The following is a 21,711-nucleotide window of genomic DNA, read 5'->3' as shown; positions in this document are numbered from 1 at the left end:
AAGAAAGGAGCATGACTCATACGGCCATTAAGTGATTTCCCGGGAATGCAGGAAAGATTTGCAATTGTCGAAAAGGGACCATGTTGGGAGCCCTATGCGGCGCCACGTGCTCTCGGGTTTCTGAGAAGTAAAACCCCTTGTCAGAACCAGCCTGTGGTTTCTTTGCTGAAGAATAGAAATGTACCTCCTCTCCTCGCCGTTCCCAAGCTTTTCCCGCCAACAAGTGATCACGCCCAACGAATGAATGCCGGACCAGTCAGTGCTTCAGACCATCAGTGCAGTGATGTGTTCGATTGGATGCCGATACCTGAGGGGCGTGCCCTGGATTTGGTTGGTCAGCATCTTCAGAGAGGGGCTGGACATAGGGGGTTTTTAAGGACGCTGCAGAGTACGAAATGTCGCTCTGGGCCCTGGGTAAACGGCTCATCCAGTCGCTTCTCGCTATGAACTCTTAACGCTTGCCATTTTGCCGATGTACCCTTCTTTTTCTTGTAAATATTCATGTAAATACTGTAAATACGTTTTCTCAAAGTGCCAGTAAACCTGCTTGTACATATTTCACCAACTTAGAAGATTCAATCCTACTTCAACCCCGAGTCTCTGCACGCTACCAAGTGAAGGCCGGGTCGACGTAGCCCCAGCGTCACGACAACTGGTGATCAGCGGTGGGATCTGAATCTACAAGCACAACGACTGGTGCCCAGCGTTGGGATCTGAATCTGCAAGCCACAACATCTGGTGATTGGAGGTGGGATCTGAATCTACAAGCACAACGACTGGTGACCAGCGTTGGGATCTGAATCTACAAGCCACAACATCTGGTGATTGGAGGTGGATCTGAAGCTACAAGCCACAACATCTGGTGATCGGAGGTGGCATCTCAAGCAACAAGCAGGCGCAACAATCGGCCAACAAGAGGGCAGCTCGGAACATCGATCGCATGTGTGGGTGAGTGCTTGGCTTTTCTTCTGATGTGGACCAGGTTCTAGAACAGGGTTAGATTTTAGAACTGGTAAAAAGTGTTGAAACGCCTTTAGGTTTGGTAGTTTGCACTGTTGTTTTGGAAGTAGCCGACACTCGGAGCGATCATGGACCTACAAAAGCTGCAGAAACCGGAACTGTTGCTATTGTGTGAGGAATTGGGAATTGATACAAGTGGTTTGGCACGAAAACCTTTGATTATAAAGGCAATCACAGATTTGGGAGCCGATGATGAGGAGCTCAGTGAAGCATGGAACCTCATCGAACAAAAAAAGGAGGAGCAGCTCATACAGCAGAAAGAGCGAGAAAAAGAGGAAAAGAGGCGGGAGCGTGAAATTGAGAGAGAAGCAAAAAAGCGGGAGCTAGAAATTGAGCTCCGGAAATTAGAAGTAGAGTTGAGCAAGAGGTCGGGCAATTGTCCCCAGCTAGCGGTACGTCTTCTCAACAAGGAGGCAGATTTCAAGATGTCAAAGTACATGCAGCCATATGTGATATCAGGGGATATCGGTCTGTATCTGGGTAACTTTGAGCGAACTTGCGAAGAACTGTCCTTCCAGCGAGACACGTGGTCTCAGAGATTATTGACGGTTCTGCCCTGCGAGGCAGCGGAGGTTGTCGCGCGGCTAAACAAGGAGGACGCGGACAACTACGAGAAGGTCAAAGCTTGCCTTCTGATTTTCGGAGACAGAGATGTGCAGGCCTTAACACGTTCAAAGGCGCGAGAACTAGCTACACTGCTCATTCCAGAAAAATCCACAGCGGAGGAAACGGCAGTTAAAACAGTGGTCGATGTGGAAGATAGCGGGTCAGAAAACTTTGAGAGCGAGGCATCTCGGATAAGTCAACTTGAAAGTGAGCTTGGTGAGACGCGGAATGAGGAAGTTCTTGAGATTAACCTCTTGCCGCCAGTGTCTAGTAATCTCACGAGACTTTTAAGTGGAACCCGAGAGGACTTAGCTATGGAGCAAGCCAATGATCCCAAGAATAAGCTCGAAGTACAGTGGGAAGGACCTGCTAAAGTCGTTGCAGAGCTTTCTGACACTAACTACGCAGTGAAAATCCCCGATAGGCGTAAAGCAGTGCGCATTTATCATTGCAATCTTATGAAGCCTTATGTTGTTACGACCAAGCATCCGCATTTGCGCGCTCTATTGTTCGCCTGTGGGCATGGAAAAGTTTTGTGAATATGTGGTGATGGTCCATTGGCTCTAAGTGAGCCTGTTTCCAGGAATCCTGTTTTGTAAGCATGTTTTGCTTTGTGGACAACCTGCAAATGCCAAATTGGCCCTGTCAAGAGAACGTCTGGAAAAACACAAAGAAACGTCCCCCTGCGGGAAATAGCAGGAAGTGCTTTCTTTTGTTCACCCTTCCAGTCGAGAAGTGCTATCCTCCAGTGATGAATGCCTCCTATCCAAAGGAGACGACAGAGTGACATGTCCGCTGACGTGCAGGACAAGAGAAGAGCATGACTCATACGGCCATTAAGTGATTTCCCGGGAATGCAGGAAAGATTTGCAATTGTCGAAAAGGGACCATGTTGGGAGCCCTATGCGGCGCCACGTGCACTCGGGTTTCTGAGAAGTAAAACCCCCAGAACCAGCCTGTGGTTTCTTTGCTGAAGAATAGAAATGTACCTCCTCTCCTCGCCGTTCCCAAGCTTTTCCCGCCAACAAGTGATCACGCCCAACGAATGAATGCCGGACCAGTCAGTGCTTCAGACCATCAGTGCAGTGATGTGTTCGATTGGATGCCGATACCTGAGGGGCGTGCCCTGGATTTGGTTGGTCAGCATCTTCAGAGAGGGGCTGGACATAGGGGGTTTTTAAGGACGCTGCAGAGCACGAAATGTCGCTCTGGGCCCTGGGTAAACGGCTCATCCAGTCGCTTCTCGCTATGAACTCTTAACGCTTGTCATTTTGCTGATGTACCCTTCTTCTTCATGTAAATATTCTTGTAAATACGTTTTCTCAAAGTGCCAGTAAACCTGCTTGTACATATTTTACCAACTTCGAAGATTCAGTCCTTCTTCAACCCGGAGTCTCTGCACGCTACCAAGTGAAGGCCGGGTCGACATAGCCCCAGCGTCACGACAACTGGTGACCAGCGTTGGGATCTGAATCTACAAGCCACAACATCTGGTGATTGGAGGTGGATCTGAAGCTACAAGCCACAACATCTGGTGATCGGAGGTGGCATCTCAAGCAACAAGCAGGCGCAACAATCGGCCAACAAGAGGGCAGCTCGGAACATCGATCGCATGTGTGGGTGAGTGCTTGGCTTTTCTTCTGATGTGGACCAGGTTCTAGAACAGGGTTAGATTTTAGAACTGGTAAAGAGAGTGTGGAAACGCCTTTAGGTTTGGTAGTTTGCACTGTTGTTTTGGAAGTAGCCGACACTCGGAGCGATCATGGACCTACAAAAGCTGCAGAAACCGGAACTGTTGCAATTGTGTGAGGAATTGGGAATTGATACAACTGGTTTGGCACGAAAACCTTTGATTATAAAGGCAATCACAGATTTGGGAGCCGATGATGAGGAGCTCAGTGAAGCATGGAACCTCATCGGTCAAAAAAAGGAACAGCTCAGACAGCAGAAGGAGCGGGAAAAAGAGCAGAAAGAGCGGGAAAAAGAGGAAAAGAGGCGTGAGCGTGAACTTGAGAGGGAAAAAGAGGAAAGGGAGCGCGAACGTGAGTGGGAAAAAGAGGAAAAGAAGCGTGAAAGAGAAGCAAAAAAGCTGGACCAAGAAATTGAGCTCCGGAAATTAGAACTAGAGTTGAGCAAGAGGTCGGGCAATTGTCCCCAGCTAGCGGTACCTCTTCTCAACAAGGAGGCAGATTTCAAGATGTCAAAGTACATGCAGCCATATGTGATATCAGGGGATATCGGTCTGTATCTGGCTAACTTTGAGCGAACCTGCGAAAAACTGTCCTTCCAGCGAGACACTTGGTCTCAGAGATTATTGACGGTTCTGCCCTGCGAGGCAGCGGAGGTTGTCGCGCGGCTAAGCAAGGAGGACGCGGACAACTACGAGAAGGTCAAAGCTTGCCTTCTGAGAAAGTATAGGCTTAGCGCCGAGGCGTTCAGACAACGTTTTCGGAAAGCTACTAAGTCCAGGGACGAGAGTTACCCTGAATTCCTGTACAATTTAAGAGTTAATTTGGGCGAGTGGCTAAAGAGCACAGATTCCTACAGTGATAGGGACGCTGTAGTCGAGCAAATTCTTTTGGAGCAGTTTTATAACTGCCTCCCAGAAAAAGAAAGAAATTGGTTACAGGACCGAGGCGAAATTAAGTCGGCAACTGAAGCTGCCGAACTTATTGAGGAGTATGCTTCGCGCCGACAATTCAGCAACCCAGCAGTGGATAGGCCCCGCAATCCCAAGTTCAGTATGAAAAACCGTCAGGAAAGGCACTTTGCTAGAGTTGGAAACGAAGAAATGAAGGTTTCTTCAGGCAAATTCCCTAGAAAGGACGGCAGTGAGAAAAGTGGGGAAGTGACCAACGTGCAGAACACAAAGAATAAGCTTGAGGCTAGGAAGCCGCTCACATGCTTTAGGTGTAATGAGCAGGGTCACATTGCCGTCAACTGCCGGAAAGAAAAGATTGCTTTCTCGTATGTCAGGGACTGCGATGAAAATATGCAGCTTTTAGAACCCTACCTGCATGACCTAGTAGTCAACGGGAAGCCTTGCAAGGTACTGCGCGATTCGGCCGCAACGATGGATGTTGTCCATCCGGCGTATGTATCGCCTTCCGACTATACAGGACAGTGTGCATGGATCCGACAGGTAGTTGAGGAACAGAGTGTGTGCTTGCCGATCGCGAACGTGGTCATCGAGGGCCCTTTCGGCGAATTAACAACCGAGGCTGCCGTTTCAGGAAAGCTTCCTAAGTGCTATCCGTATTTGTTCTCCAACAAATCGGACATGCTGCTGCGAAAGAGGGGCATCCTTTTCGGAGACAGAGTGGTGCAAGCCTTAACACGTTCAAAGGCGCGAGAACTAGCTACACTGCTCATTCCAGAAAAATCCACAGCGGAGGAAACGGCAGTTAAAACAATGGTAAATGCGGAAGATAGCAGGTCAGAAAACTTTGAGAGCGAGGCATCTCAGATAAGTCAACTTGAAAGTGAGCTTGATGAGACGCGGAATGAGGACGTTCTTGAGAGTAACCTCTTGCCGCCAGTGTCTAGTAATCTCACGAGACTTTTAAGTGGAACCCGAGAGGACTTAGCTATAGAGCAAGCCAATGATCCCAATATACAGGAGATAAGGGAGCGCCACCGCGCCACTAAGACAGCAAACAATATTTCTTTCGAGATGAGAAAGGGAGTGCTGTATCGCTTATTCAAGGATAAGCGCGGAGTAGAGCGGGACCAATTAGTCGTTCCCCAAAAGTACCGCGGAGACTTACTGCGACTTTCCCATGGCAGCTCGTGGTCATGTCACCTTGGAATAAAGAAAACAAAGCAGAGGCTGTTGCAAGAATACTATTGGCCTGGATGTTTTAAGGACACGGAAAATTTTGTACGGTCATGCGACACGTGCCAGCGGGTTGGAAAGGCGCAAGATAAGTGGAAAGCTCCGATGGTGTTAGTACCAATCATTACCGAGCCGTTTCACCGGTTAGTAATAGATATAGTTGGGCCACTTCCTGTGACCGAGTCAGGGTACCGTTATATCCTCACTATGTTATGCCCAGCCACAAAGTTTCCAGAGGCTGTTCCGCTGCGCGAGGTGACGTCCGAGAGTGTAGTGGATTCGCTGCTGTCAGTGTTTGCACGAGTTGGATTCCCTTCCGAGGTACAAAGTGATCAGGGTAGCGTTTTCACGAGTGTCCTCACCACCTCATTTCTCGAGCGATGCGGCATTAAGGTAGTGCATAGCTCGATCCATCATCCGCAGAGCAACAGCGTAGAAAGATGGCACTCTGTTCTCAAACGAGTCCTGAGGGGACTGTGCTATGAAAACAAGCGCGAATGGGATACCTGCCTGCCTGCAGCGCTTTTCGCTTTGCGGTCAGTGCCGCACGAATCCACTGGATTTAGCCCAGCCGAGTTGGTGTACGGAAGGTCACTGCGCTCACCTTTGCGAATGGTGCGCGAAGCCTGGGAGGGGCGCGGAGAAGACCCAACAGTAGTAGAATTCATTCTGAACCTCTTGAATCGCTTACATAACACTAAGGAACTCGTTGAGGCCAGCATGAAGTCAGCCCAGGCTCGTTCCAAGGTGTACTATGATAAGTCAGCCCGTCAAAGGACGTTTTGTATCGGGGACCAGGTGATGTTGCTGAGAAGTTCAAGGCAGAATAAGCTCGAAGTACAGTGGGAAGGACCGGCTGAAGTCGTTGCAAAGCTTTCTAACACTAACTACGCAGTGAAAATTCCCGGTAGGCGTAAAGAAGTGCGCATTTATCATTGCAATCTTATGAAGCCTTATGTGCAGAGGGAAGCCGTGGTAAATCTAACGTTAAACCTTCCCGAGGAGATGGGGGACAACTTGATTTGCCTCAGCGGAAAAGGAAGCAACGCTCAGGAGCTTCTCAAAAAGACGGAGCAGAGAGGAGAACTAAAGAAATCCCAGCTGTCCGATCTGGGCGAGATAATAACAGAGTTTGAGGCCTGCTTCGTGGACAGGCCAGGCAGAACTGATTTGACTGAGCACGATATTGAGCTGACTTCAGACGTGCCAGTGCGATCAAGGTGCTACCGATTTTCTCCAAGGCAAAGAGAAATTCTGGATAGGGAAGTAACTCGCATGCTGGAATTGGGAGTAATAAAACCCTCGGAAAGCGATTATGCTTCGCCTATGATCTTAGTAGAAGCTCCAGGTAAAGACCCTAGGCCTGTGGTAGACTACCGAAAGCTAAATTCTCTCACCAGGGATCAAGTGTATCCTATTCCGAATATTGAGGAGAGAGTAGAACAGGTCAGTAGAGCGGCATATGTGACTACGCTGGACCTTACTCGAGGATACTGGCAAGTACCGCTCACTGAACGCGCCAGCAGATACGCGGCTTTCGTCACTCCGACGGGCAGCTACCAGCCAACAATGATGAGTTTCGGGCTCAAAAATGCTCCATTTTGTTTTTCCCGACTCATGGATAGGGTTTTAAAGGGGTGTGAAACATTCGCGGTGCCTTATTTAGACGACATTGCGGTTTTTTCCGACTCATGGGCGGACCATATGGTACATCTAAGAGCTGTACTGAGCCTTTTGCGTCAAGCTGGACTAACCGTAAAGGCCGAGAAATGTTGCCTGGCAAGGGCGACCGTGGACTACTTGGGTCACAATGTAGGTCAAGGTTTCAGGAAACCCAGCGAGATTAAGATTTCTGCGGTAGCAGACTACCCGCGGCCGAGCACGAAGACGGAAATTCGAGCATTCCTGGGTCTGACTGGGTACTACAATCACTACATCCCTAACTATTCAGCTTTGGCTAGCCCTCTGACCGACGCTCTCCGCAAGACAGAACCGACAAATGTAGTCTGGGACGAACAAAAGGAAGCCTCCTTCGTAAACCTGAAGGCTGTGCTGATTAGCCGTCCGGTATTGCGAGCTCCAGACTATGGCCGAGAATTCACGGTCCAGTGTGATGCCAGTGATCGAGGGTTAGGTGCTGTTCTCTGCCAGAGAGATGACGACGGTAATGAGCACCCCGTGCTCTACTTGAGCAGAAAACTGAGTTCTAGAGAGAGGGCTTATTGCGCGTCAGAGAAGGAATGCGCTTGCATTGTATGGGCCATTCAAAAATTGCAGTGCTATCTTGGAGGGGCCAAATTCACCGTAGAGACGGACCATTGTCCCCTGGCTTGGCTGCAAACTGCGACATCGAAGAACAGTCGCCTTCTTAGGTGGAGCTTGATTTTACAGCAGTACAATTTTGAAATAAGATACAAAAAGGGGAAGTTAAATGGGAATGCGGACGCGCTTAGCCGCTCTTTCTAAGCGGTCCGAGATGTTCCTCACCATGTATCCAAATTGATAATCAGGTTTTTTTTTTTTTCGTGCGCTTGAATATAGATGACTATGTAAAGCAGCACGTTTGGTTTTCGAGGCATACGTGGGTCCTGAACGTCTTGAGAGTGGGCTTTTCTCGAACAACAATGGCAGTTTTCTTTTGACCTGGTCTCTTCAGACGGGAGCCGAGTGCTTGCTTCGACATGTGGTTGAGTTTCAGATAGCTCAAGCAATTTGGCCTACAACAATCAAGACAACGCGACATGCAACAGCGAGCTTCAAGCGTTCACGTGCAGGCCATTAAGTCGTCTCTTCATGCAGCAGCTGCGGCTGCTGCCCTCCGAGTCTCTTCTGGCGGGGGAGGAGGCTGTTACGACCAAGCATCCGCATTTGCGCGCTCTATTGTTCGCCTGTGGGCATGGAAAAGTTTTGTGAATATGTGGTGATGGTCCATTGGCTCTAAGTGAGCCTGTTTCCAGGAATCCTGTTTTGTAAGCATGTTTTGCTTTGTGGACAACCTGCAAATGCCAAATTGGCCCTGTCAAGAGAACGTCTGGAAAAACACAAAGAAACGTCCCCCTGCGGGAAATAGCAGGAAGTGCTTTCTTTTGTTCACCCTTCCAGTCGAGAAGTGCTATCCTCCAGTGATGAATGCCTCCTATCCAAAGGAGACGACAGAGTGACATGTCCGCTGACGTGCAGGACAAGAGAAGAGCATGACTCATACGGCCATTAAGTGATTTCCCGGGAATGCAGGAAAGATTTGCAATTGTCGAAAAGGGACCATGTTGGGAGCCCTATGCGGCGCCACGTGCACTCGGGTTTCTGAGAAGTAAAACCCCCAGAACCAGCCTGTGGTTTCTTTGCTGAAGAATAGAAATGTACCTCCTCTCCTCGCCGTTCCCAAGCTTTTCCCGCCAACAAGTGATCACGCCCAACGAATGAATGCCGGACCAGTCAGTGCTTCAGACCATCAGTGCAGTGATGTGTTCGATTGGATGCCGATACCTGAGGGGCGTGCCCTGGATTTGGTTGGTCAGCATCTTCAGAGAGGGGCTGGACATAGGGGGTTTTTAAGGACGCTGCAGAGCACGAAATGTCGCTCTGGGCCCTGGGTAAACGGCTCATCCAGTCGCTTCTCGCTATGAACTCTTAACGCTTGTCATTTTGCTGATGTACCCTTCTTCTTCATGTAAATATTCTTGTAAATACGTTTTCTCAAAGTGCCAGTAAACCTGCTTGTACATATTTTACCAACTTCGAAGATTCAGTCCTTCTTCAACCCGGAGTCTCTGCACGCTACCAAGTGAAGGCCGGGTCGACATAGCCCCAGCGTCACGACAATGTGCAGAAGGAAGCCGTGGTAAATCTAACGTTAAACCTTCCCGAGGAGATGGGGGATAACTTGATTTGCCTCAGCGGAAAAGGAAGCAACGCTCAGGAGCTTCACAAAAAGACGGAGCAGAGAGGAGAACTAAAGAAATCCCAGCTGTCCGATCTGGGCGAGCTAATAACAGAGTTTGAGGCCTGCTTCGTGGACAGGCCAGGCAGGACTGATTTGACTGAGCACGATATTGAGCTGACTTCAGACGTGCCAGTGCGATCAAGGTGCTACCGATTTTCTCCAAGGCAAAGAGAAATTCTGGATAGGGAAGTAACTCGCATGCTGGAATTGGGAGTAATAAAACCCTCGGAAAGCGATTATGCTTCGCCTATGATCTTAGTAGAAGCTCCAGGTAAAGACCCTAGGCCTGTGGTAGACTACCGAAAGCTAAATTCTCTCACCAGGGATCAAGTGTATCCTATTCCGAATATTGAGGAGAGAGTAGAACAGGTCAGTAGAGCGGCATATGTGACTACGCTGGACCTTACTCGAGGATACTGGCAAGTACCGCTCACTGAACGCGCCAGCAGATACGCGGCTTTCGTCACTCCGACGGGCAGCTACCAGCCAACAATGATGAGTTTCGGGCTCAAAAATGCTCCATTTTGTTTTTCCCGACTCATGGATAGGGTTTTAAAGGGGTGTGAAACATTCGCGGTGCCTTATTTAGACGACATTGCGGTTTTTTCCGACTCATGGGCGGACCATATGGTACATCCAAGAGCTGTACTGAGCCTTTTGCGTCAAGCTGGACTAACCGTAAAGGCCGAGAAATGTTGCCTGGCAAGGGCGACCGTGGACTACTTGGGTCACAATGTAGGTCAAGGTTTCAGGAAACCCAGCGAGATTAAGATTTCTGCGGTAGCAGACTACCCGCGGCCGAGCACAAAGACGGAAATTCGAGCATTCCTGGGTCTGACTGGGTACTACAATCACTACATCCCTAACTATTCAGCTTTGGCTAGCCCTCTGACCGACGCTCTCCGCAAGACAGAACCGACAAATGTAGTCTGGGACGAACAAAAGGAAGCCTCCTTCGTAAACCTGAAGGCTGTGCTGATTAGCCGTCCGGTATTGCGAGCTCCAGACTATGGCCGAGAATTCACGGTCCAGTGTGATGCCAGTGATCGAGGGTTAGGTGCTGTTCTCTGCCAGAGAGATGACGACGGTAATGAGCACCCCGTGCTCTACTTGAGCAGAAAACTGAGTTCTAGAGAGAGGGCTTATTGCGCGTCAGAGAAAGAATGCGCTTGCATTGTATGGGCCATTCAAAAATTGCAGTGCTATCTTGGAGGGGCCAAATTCACCGTAGAGACGGACCATTGTCCCCTGGCTTGGCTGCAAACTGCGACATCGAAGAACAGTCGCCTTCTTAGGTGGAGCTTGATTTTACAGCAGTACAATTTTGAAATAAGATACAAAAAGGGGAAGTTAAATGGGAATGCGGACGCGCTTAGCCGCTCTTTCTAAGCGGTCCGAGATGTTCCTCACCATGTATCGAAATTGATAATCAAGTTTTTTTTTTTCCGTGCGCTTGTATATGTGTGGCTATGTAAAGCAGCACGTTTGGTTTTCTAGGAATACGTGGGTCCTGAACGTCTTGAGAGTGGGCTTTTCTCGAACAACAATGGCAGTTTTCTTTTAACCTGGTCTCTTCAGACGGGAGCCGAGTGCTTGCTTCGACATGTGGTTGAGTTTCAGATAGCTCAAGCAATTTGGCCTACAACAATCAAGACAACGCGTCAAGCAACAGCGAGCTTCAAGCGTTCACGTGCAGGCCATTAAGTCGTCTCTTCATGCAGCAGCTGGGACTGCTGCCCTCCGAGTCTCTTCTGGCGGGGGAGGAGGCTGTTACGACCAAGCATCCGCAATTGCGCGCTCTATTGTTCGCCTGTGGGCATGGATAAGTTTTGTGAATATGTGGTGATGGTCCAATGGCTCTAAGTGAGCCTGTTTCCAGGAATCCTGTTTTGTAAGCATGTTTTGCTTTGTGGACAACCTGCAAATGCCAAATTGACCCTGTCAAGAGAACGTCTGGAAAAACACAAAGAAACGTCCCCCTGCGGGAAATAGCAGGAAGTGCTTTCTTTCTTTTGTTCACCCTTCCAGTCGAGAAGTGCTATCCTCCAGTGATGAATGCCTCCTATCCAAAGGAGACGACAGAGTGACATGTCCGCTGACGTGCAGGACAAGAAAGGAGCATGACTCATACGGCCATTAAGTGATTTCCCGGGAATGCAGGAAAGATTTGCAATTGTCGAAAAGGGACCATGTTGGGAGCCCTATGCGGCGCCACGTGCACTCGGGTTTCTGAGAAGTAAAACCCCTTGTCAGAACCAGCCTGTGGTTTCTTTGCTGAAGAATAGAAATGTACCTCCTCTCCTCGCCGTTCCCAAGCTTTTCCCGCCAACAAGTGATCACGCCCAACGAATGAATGCCGGACCAGTCAGTGCTTCAGACCATCAGTGCAGTGATGTGTTCGATTGGATGCCGATACCTGAGGGGCGTGCCCTGGATTTGGTTGGTCAGCATCTTCAGAGAGGGGCTGGACATAGGGGGTTTTTAAGGACGCTGCAGAGTACGAAATGTCGCTCTGGGCCCTGGGTAAACGGCTCATCCAGTCGCTTCTCGCTATGAACTCTTAACGCTTGCCATTTTGCCGATGTACCCTTCTTTTTCTTGTAAATATTCATGTAAATACTGTAAATACGTTTTCTCAAAGTGCCAGTAAACCTGCTTGTACATATTTCACCAACTTAGAAGATTCAATCCTACTTCAACCCCGAGTCTCTGCACGCTACCAAGTGAAGGCCGGGTCGACGTAGCCCCAGCGTCACGACAGCGCATCTGGAAGCACATGACGGTTCAAGTTTTCTTCTGACATGTTCCGTCATTACGCACATTACGCACCTCTGAAGAGGTTTCAAGCCAACCTCTTGTGCAGCTCTTTTTCCTAGTAAGCAAGACACGTCAGACATGGACAAGTCTGGCGAAGAGGACTACACATGTATGCCGGACGAGACTTACCTGCCGCTATGGTCGTTGTGTGAAAGATTGGGCCGGCATGTCATCGCGCCTTTGGGTCCTCACGGCCCTAGCGGCGGCAAGCAGCGGCAGTTAGTTGTCCGACCAGCGCCGCCCAGTTCCTTGAGCGGCGCGCAATCTGATCGGGCGCGACCCTCGCCGGGGCCAATTTCCAGGCCTGCCGCCAGCGCTGTGTCACGCATGAGAGGACGCGCGCTCCCCGTGCCACTATCGTGGCCATCGGCAGCCCGTTGCTGTCCGTGTAGTTTGGGATCGGCCGCACCGCCTGTCGCGCTTCGGCCGCTTGTACCGTCGAATGGCTTTTGTTTAGATCGCCGATAAACGCGCCCGTGGCGTAAAGTGCGGAAAGGCGAGCCAGGCTCGATCGAGGAGCGACTTGCAACAGTGTATTCGAGACCGGAGCGAAAACGCTCGCCGCGGTTGTAAATGTGCGAGAGTCCGAGCGTGAAACGGGTCCCTTTCCATGCCACACGTTGTCCCGAGAACTTCCTCACCCTTGTCTCAAGGTGTTACAAATTTGAGCCGCTAATTGATTCCTTTTGCAAGATTCCTTCCGACATTGAGAGCGGCGAAATTTATGACGTCTTTTCCTGTCACGCAACAAAAAGCTAAACAAAAATGGCACACGAGAAAGTTCATAATGTCGGTTTTCTCACCGGGTCTGCAGGTGGAGCCCCTTTTATAATCGGCTTCGACGCTTGCACATTGATTGTATACAGTACGGCCCACTGTTAAAGGGAACATGAGATCGCGTGGCCTAAACACTTTGCAAAGCCCTGCCGCCAACCACTGGCAAGTACCAAGTGCATGTTCGGGAAGAGTAGTCGGCAGTGCTTACTGCGCACGCACCTTGTACGATTGTTTCACGCTAACTATCTCGGGAGTGCTTAGTAAAGCGCGGCAGCAACGGGGCCTGATGTGATGTTCCCTTTAACAGTGGACCGTACTGCACATCGTTTTCAGCGCGTCACTTTGCGAGTCTTTAGTAGCATGGTGACGTTATACTGTCAACTTAATTCCCCTCTTGTGAGCCGCAGCTCGTATTTCGCGCTTGACAACGCCCTTGTTTGACTGCTGCGTCCCGCTATTAACGCGGCTGCCCGTGGCGCGCTTTCTCCTCCGCCCCCTCGCAGAACAGCGTGGTCCAGTGCGGACGCGAGACCTGCCCCCTGCCAAGGGGCTGCTACTTCCTGCAGGAGTCCAAGGGGAACAAGTGCTGCGACGTCTGCAAAGGTAACACACACCCGCGGCATTCCCCTCTCGCTCTGTGCGATTAAGCGGTGCGCTGCACTGCTGCATATAGCCTTGGTGCTTACCGATCTGCTTTTCGCACTGCACAGCTCAGCACGCTTGCTCCAAATGCCCGCGCTTATTTGTATCCACTATGTGCGTGCGTGAGGGAAAGGGGGGGAGAGGGGGTCGTTTAGTTCGCTGCTTCGAACCTGCCCTTGCCAGCGCGCATATTTTGGTTTGCACGTCCCGACCGGTGCGAGCTACTTGCCCGTTAGCGTCGGTTTAGGAGCATCACAGCCGCTCCGCCTCGTGGCGCTCTCGGCGTTCGTTGACGGTAATCGGATGAGAAAAGATGGAGAAATAAGCAACAGTGATAAGGACGTTGGAGTTGTTACGCAGTAACATGGTGAATAGTAACGAGGGTAGTGTTAAGTCGGTTTCAATGAAAAGGCGGGTTGCAGATCGTGTGGCCGTCACAGCTACTGTACTGGTGGTCATATCGGCAAGTTTAGTTTCTCTCCCAGCCAGTGAACTTTCGCGCCAGTGTGCTGAACGGGAAATGAGTGTGCGATTTGGAATGTATGCCGTTAGCAATCCGTAAAATTAATACGCGGCTAGAATTTTGAACAGTGCGCAATAGTTTTAGACGTTCTGAGTTTGTAAATATAGACATTTTCCTTGAATTTACTGACACGATAAAGTAGGCACGTGGAGACAAACGTGACGGAGGAAGTTATTGCGCGTAGGTCACTTAACTGGACTTGAACACCGGGTTTTTCCCATCATCAAATGTATTTCTATTTACGAATCACATACGGTGTCGAGGCTATAGGCGCTTGCAGTGTGCAAATTGTGTTCACGTTACTACGCCGACTTCGAGACAATTGGCGATCCGCAGCGAGTGTGTGTGAAGTTTGCCGTGGGACATTTCACGAATGACAATAAAAACGAATGTCGCTTCTTAGAAGTGTCCTCATGTGACAGGCGTATGCCATCCATTTGAAGAACAGTAAAACATAGGTATCGTGTGGGCAACTATGGGAAAGGGTGCTAGGGGGTGAGGCGAAGATTGCCCTATTTTTTTTTTTTTTTTTTTTTAGAAATAAAAAAAAAATTGAGGGTCAGAGTGGATTGCTTATGTTAAATTTCTCAGCGCGGGTAGCCATTCTCCTCTTGAACTCTTTAAATGTTCACAAAAAGATGAAATAAACATCAATTAAGCAGAGAACGAGCCTGCATGGACCAATATAGTTTTGCAGGGCCCAGTTGACATAAAAGAAGACGATGATAATCAAAGCGTTGCATTGAAAGGAAAAAGGGCAGAAGAATTATGAGAAGGTTGGTCGGATACTTAGTCCGGGATGTTGTTGTTGTTGTTGAAAACTTTTATTGTCCAACAGAGAAGGACCACACCGCCTGGGCCGCTCTGTCTCACCCCCCTGTAAGGGGGAGGGGACTTAGCGGCCCAGCCGCACGGGATGGTCGCATTAGATGCTGGCCGGTTTGGTTTCGCCGGCGGCCTCTGCTGCCAGTTGGAGTCCGGGATTCCGTTGGCTAAAGCCGCCGCCCTCGCTCTTTCTGCGAGGGCTCGCTGGCTCTCGAGGTCCGAGCTCCAACACGGCTGCCTTCCATCCTTTTCACGTCGACTGAGGCTAGTGTCTAAGGCGCTGTTTGCTTGGCAGGCCCATACCATATGGTACATATCTGCTTTCTGCCCGCAAAATTTACATTCGGCTGAGGAGGATCCTGGCTCTACAGCCTGCAGTTTAATGGATTGTTTAGTCATATGGTTTGTAATCGGCTTAAATTACATTGTAATGTTATGTTTTATCTGATCGTTTGGGAACCTTTGTGTTGATAAGCGCAAGTGCTGTAATGTGTGTGCGTAGGATAATAATGGCTGTCGTGAGTCCGAGACTTTAGGAAAGGAGGTGGGGGACCCCAGGGGATGAAAGCAGCGAAGCAAAGTACTCAAAGAAGAAAAAAAATTGAGAGAAAATATTTTATGGGGAAAGGAAAAAGGAGACAAGAAACTTTCCCCCAGGGTAAATGCGCGTATAATCTCAATTTCAGGATGCATGAAATAAACGATGAAATGAGGGGATGAACCCAAGGCCCTTCCACCAAGTTTAAATCTGCGGGCCAGCATTTATACTTGGTCCGATGGGTAGAGCAAAACGTAGTCGTACTCCGGATCGTTTGTTTTTAAAGGTGTTTGCGGTTCTTTCCGCAGGCTGCACCTACAAGGGCCGCCTATACGCAAGCTCAGAAGAATGGATTGACCCCCAAGACCCCTGCCGCCGGTTCTTTTGTCAGGTGAGCAGAGGGCGTGGCTCCCACTCGACACTTTTAATTTCTCCGGAGAATGAACCAGGAGGCATACTTATCCGGGCGATACACTCGTGCACCGATTATAATGCGTCTTCGCAGCTCCCGCATTCGAGTTCACCTGACAGAAATTTGTAGCTGCAGCGTCTACCGGCGGGCATACGGGATGTGCTCATTTCTCTATGGCTTATCTGTTCCCTTGGCCGCTAACCTCGAAAATGTAATGCCAGAAGTTCGTACAGTTGTACTTTGCTGACAGACAGCAGTCATTAAACTAGTCTTGCAATTGCTAAAAACATGTTCTGCTTACTTTTTCGCTTTTCAGAGTTTGTTTTTCAAAATTGGAGGGTTCATTGAAAATATCTTTAGCTTGATGATGTTTTCCACACAATGTGCCCGACAGAACTATCTAAATTGTTGTGCTCGTCCTGTGGCTATTTTTTCATTTTTCTGTATAAAGGTTTGCAGATTTGTTTGAATAATCTCCAGGCGAATGCTAACAAGTTTACAATCGTGGACGAAAAGAGAGCAAAGGCTTCTTCATGCCGCACAAACCTGAAACCGCTCTTAAAACTGCGCTCGGAACGCGACAATTTTTTTTTTTTTTTTTTTTCCGAACGACAGCGCTACCCTTTCGTTTCTTCTTTAGCGCAACCAGTGCCTAATAATACGCACGATTCGCGCTAGTGGGAGGCTTTATGGGCTAAATTTATGCTCGAAACTTCCAGAAACAACTTTACGTGCTTGGAAAAGCTTGCCCGAAAGGGCGTCCGTCCTCTCCCGGATAGACATTACATGCAGCTGCGCCTCAATTGGCGTCGAAAGCGCCTCGGCACATCCCGATTTGCTATCGTGCATACCCGGGCCATTAATTCTGGTGTAAGAAGCGCGCGTGCAGCGTTCAGTGCTGCCAGCTGCCACCCACACGCGAGGACAAGCCCTCCGCCTGATTGCTCTCGCATTTTCTCCACCATGCTCTCTGTGGAAACGAATTTGGCAAATATGTCTGGATATGGTTGTGTGTGTGTGTGTGTGCGTGTGTGTGTGTGTGTGTGTGTGTGTGTGTGTGTGTGTGTGTGTGTGTGTGTGTGTGTGTGTGTGTGTGTGTGTGTGTGTGTGTGTGTGTGTGTGTGTGTGTGTGTGTGTGTGTGTGTGTGTGTGTGTGTGTGTGTGTGTGTGTGTGTGTGTGTGTGTGTGTGTGTGTGTGTTTTCAGGCTTACGAAATCACAGAGTTGTTATAGGCTCGGAGAAACAGGTATCTATGTACCATAAGTGCGATGAACAAGTATTATAGAGCAAAAATACAGCCAAATAGAAATGCTGCGTCTCAGTCGTTTTGTGTGCATATTGCCAAATTTTGCCAAAGTCATTCAATCGAAAGAGGGTAAAAGGAACGCGATATATATATATATATATATATATATATATATATATATATATATATGTGATGTCTTGTTTTCCTTTTTTTTTTTTTTCGTGCTTTTAGCGGATGTGTGCCTCTTGTAGCCTTCCTTGTCATATCTCCCTCCGTTCTTCGTGATTCAATTTGAACCAGTTGGGGTTGGAGAAGCAGACAAACCGAAGCAATCTCTGTAGTCACCATGTATGATTGATTTCATCGAAAATGCATAGCATAATTCTTGCTATCCAGCCTTCATGACAGGAATTTGTTTCCCCCCTCTTTTTTTTTTTTTTTTTTTTTTTTTTTCTCCAAGGCGCTGCTATGCCGCATATGGCAGAGATTCAGCTCATAGGCGTTGGACCATGCCGTTGAACGTGAGGCGCTGGACATAACAGCCAGTCGCTCGCCGTCTAAAACTTGAGTGGTCCGAAGAAGGCAGCAGGAGCTCCGCCTCTGGCAAGCTCCCTGCAGGCGCGAGCAGCAGACCCAGGAACTTGTTGAAGAACGCTCTGGGTAAACAACGTAGCGTGTGTCGGAGACGATGCACTCGGCGACGGCCCAGCACTCGGAAACAGCCGCGAGATAAGCGGTCGAAGAGGGCGTGCAGGTAGCGAGAACAGCTGGCGGCGACTTTCTCCTTTTTCGGGGACGAAAATGCCGAAGAGCGGCCCACAGCGGCGAGAAGAGTCGCCCGGTGAAGCGGCCACTACAAAGCCCGGCCGGGTACAGACGTGTGCGTCGAAAACATTCCCAGCACTCGCGGAATGCTTGGAGGAAGAGACAGTATCGGAGGGGCGTCTCTTTAGCATGCGTGCCGTGTCGGCCGAACTGGAAGCCGCGTCTACGGAGGCCCAAGAACCAGCGGCAGCGATGGTCCACTTGGCAGGGAGACCGCGCACCGCGAGGTCGCCCAATACGGCGAGAGAAAGAAGGGAGGGGGGGGGGGGGGGGGTGCATCGCGCGCGCTTGCGACCGATATCGCGTCGTATCGCCGTTTCATTGCCCTAATTGCCGCATTATATGGGCTTTTTAAGCCGGCAATCCCGATAGAAAAAGTGGCGCTTTCGGAGCGCGTGCGAGAGCCCACGACCGCGCGATTGTCATCGCAGTGCTGGGGGTGAGGCAGAAGGAGGAGGAGGAAGGAAGAGGAAAAACAAAAACAAAAACAGTGCTACCGCGCGAGCGAGCTTGCCCGTCGCATCGTTTGGGAAACAGGCACGCAGCCTCTGTCAGTGGAAAAAAGGGCGGCAAATGAAGAACTCAACCGAAATGCACCTCCCCCCATGAGGAAATTACCTCGCCTGTGCTACCTGAGGTGACGCGGAGCTCCATAGTGCGAAAGAGTTGTCGCTTTGCGCGCAGGCGGTGCATGTCCCCTGTACTTACGCGTCCTGAAAATTACACGCGGAACACCAATTAAGTTGTGAACCTACACACTGCACTGATTGGATGCGTGAAATATGTCGCTATGCAAGTAAGCTCAACAGGCGTGCGCATGAAGATCGACCGGCAGGCTGTACAGCGCACAATATTGAGTATGGCGACCTCGTCTGTCTCGTTTTAATCTGTTGCCCAGACAGCTTAATTCACTTTTCACCAACTTACAACTTAGGGAAAGGATAAAAAAAAGCTGGGCGGAAGAGGACGTGAACGCGCTCCCACTTAAGTTTCGTTTACTGGGACAGCAGTTCTGATCAAGTGGGTTGCTCGCCTTTATTTATGTCAACCGTGAACGGTCAGTGTAAAAAAAAAAAAAAAAAAATACGGCCCTTTGAGCTTTATTCTGGGGCGTGAGCTTAACTCGTCGCCGCAGTTCCATGTCCATTGAAGTTGAGGGAACTCTCGCCCTCCCCTCTCCGAACCTTACTACTGCTCCACAGCACGACTCCGTTCTACAAGCTGTTTTCAGCACTATGAAAGGGCGATCTGAGCCAGTCACGCTGGCGCCCAATACATGATTGTGCTCCTACGCTGCTATCGCGGACGGCGGTGCAGGTGAGTGCGAAGCACGATCATGTAGTGCCTCAGATCACCCTTCAGTACATCCGCTTTCGTTTACTCGCAAAAACATTGCTTAGCTCTCTGCGCCGGGCCATCGGCCGCGAGTGCCACGTGGGCTGGCTGCGTGAAGCCAGTCGGGGAAGCCGTTGGCAGCGGCGCCCGTGAGCGTTGCCGCGCGCAACACTGATCGGCAGCCGCCGAGCAATCGACAACGGCCGCCCAGGCGAGATTCTATCGCCTTGAGAGCTCCAAACTGGTTTTTATTACCGCCGGTCCACGCGTCCAATTCCGGTTGTCCGTGTCAAGACGATCGTGACGTTGACGGAGGCTTTCCTGTTTGCTTAGCGCAAGAAGCACGGCGGCCTTTGATTATAAACATCGCGGCCGGCCGCCCATTTGCGGCGACCAGTGGCGTGCGGGCCAGCGTCGATTCAGTCCGCTGAGTCCGAAAGGGCGCGCCCATCGTTCGGAACGGACGACCTGGGGTCCGTAATGGGTTCCTTGTAAAAAGCGTAATCGCACCTCTGTAGCAGCTGAGGGGCGATGGAGCCTTAATTCGTCTCCGTGTGGCCATAAAGCATTAGTCAGTAAATCGAGGAGCAGTATACACTTCATATCTGACAGGTCTTGAGAAATATTGAAGATGAGCGGTTACTTTGACATTCAACATTCAACTTCTGCTCTCTGCAGGTGTGTACAATTCGTCTCTCGTAGTTTGCCTCTGTTGCTTCCTTGTCGCTGATGCTCCAGGTGATTTTTTTTTTTTTCTCCTTCTGCAAAGAACCGGTGGATTCCGACGATGCATCAGTTATCCGCACTGAGTGCTTCTACAGCTATCATGTCGGCGCGTGTGCAGCGCTGTGGAAACGGTTGTTCGCACGAGGGGAGACGCAGCTCGTAAAAGCTGTAAGTGTCCACACTGTCGTTCAGGCAAGTCGCGGAAAATGCCTAAAGAAAAAAAAAAAGGACAAGGAGGAAAGTGTTGATGCTGTCATGTTTGCAAACTTTGTTAAACAAGTAAATGAACTCTTGAGCCTGAAATCTACCATTGCTGTTCTCGAGGCATCGATGGAAATGATGCCATCAAAATATGATCAACCACTGGCACGTGTCGACAAACAAGACCAAACAATCGAGCTTCCTAAAGCTAGTCGAGAGGGTATACAGGGGTCAGCAGGCAGATGTAAGCCAGTTAAAGGAGGATTTGAACGCCGTAGAACAGCACAGCCGATCCTTGAACCTAGAAATTCATGGGGTTCAGACTTGTCCGGGCGAGAACTTGGTATCAAAAATCAATGAGGCAGCGGGAAAGATAAAGCTACCCGTGGTGACCCAACATGAAGTTAATGCCTTGCACAGAATGGCGGCTAAGGGTTCTAAAATCCCCATAATTCTTGTTTGCCAATAAAGACACGCGTGATGAGTGGCTTAAGAACAGGAATGAACTGCGAACAGATCAGAAGTGCAGTATTTATCTGAATAAGAATCTGACAAAGCGCAACTGACAGCTGTTGCAACATGCAAAGTATGACCATGGATTCCTTTTTGCATGGTACAGACACGGAAGAATTTCTAAAGAAGGAAAGCGGTGAAACTGCCTATCTAATATTGACAAGATAGCCACCTAGGCCGTCACTGTCTTGAAGTGTGGTTAATACACGCAGAGAAGAAAAAAAAAATTTCCAACTTGCTTCCCGAGGAACTGAAAGACGTTCTCGGTTCGAAATATCGCGCATTATGTTTCCATAACAATGCGCGGTCACTAAATAACAAATTTTCTCAAATAGAGGTATTGTTATCTTCATTTCATTTCAGCAACGCGATGTTATCATGTTCATTGAAACTTGGATGACTGATGATGATACATTAACTTTGTCGTGCTATAACAGCTTATTTATTAAACGCAGCGGTCGTCGTGGTGGCGGCGTGTCTGCTCGTCAATGAGGAACTGAAATGTGATACTCTTGCTCAATATTCTGTTTTCTTTAATGACTATGAAATATTAACGGTAATCACTGGCGAAATGGTTCTCTCTGTAATCTACCGACCACCCGATGGCAATATTTAAAACTTTATTAATTTCACTGAATAGTTTCTTGCTTTTGTAAATGATAAAAAAGTTAAACATAATACTTGGAGTTGACCTGAATCTAGACATGATGTGTGACAGTATTCATACGCGGTGTTTGAACGTTGCGATCAGAAATAATAACTGTGAAAATGTGATTTCTAAACCAAATCGTGTTACTTAATTGTGCTACTGAAACTATGCTTGATCTTTTTATTGCAAACATGATGCTTTACGTGTTGAGTCTGAAGTAGCCCTATGCGATATTAGTGACCACCTTGGTATATTTATGGCGGTTGAGGAGCCTAAAC

At 49.2% G+C, this 21,711-nt stretch overlaps 1 protein-coding gene across 1 annotated transcript in view; it reads left to right on the top strand.

Moving 5' to 3' along the window:
* Window positions 1–21,711, top strand: part of cv-2 (crosveinless 2-secreting protein) — a 230,100-nt gene that overhangs the window by 109,736 nt on the left and 98,653 nt on the right. Inside the window, exons 4-5 of the mRNA XM_084590795.1 lie at window positions 13,502–13,601; window positions 15,835–15,917. Coding sequence (XP_084446921.1) covers window positions 13,502–13,601; window positions 15,835–15,917 — 183 coding nt within the window. The remainder of the gene's footprint in view (window positions 1–13,501; window positions 13,602–15,834; window positions 15,918–21,711) is intronic.

Source organism: Amblyomma maculatum, chromosome 1, assembly GCF_055883805.1.
Source record: "Amblyomma maculatum isolate TAMU_Amacu chromosome 1, ASM5588380v1, whole genome shotgun sequence".
NCBI lineage: Eukaryota > Metazoa > Arthropoda > Arachnida > Ixodida > Ixodidae > Amblyomma > Amblyomma maculatum.
Note: the sequence above shows the minus strand (reverse complement) of the source record. Positions and strands in the feature narration are given on the sequence as shown.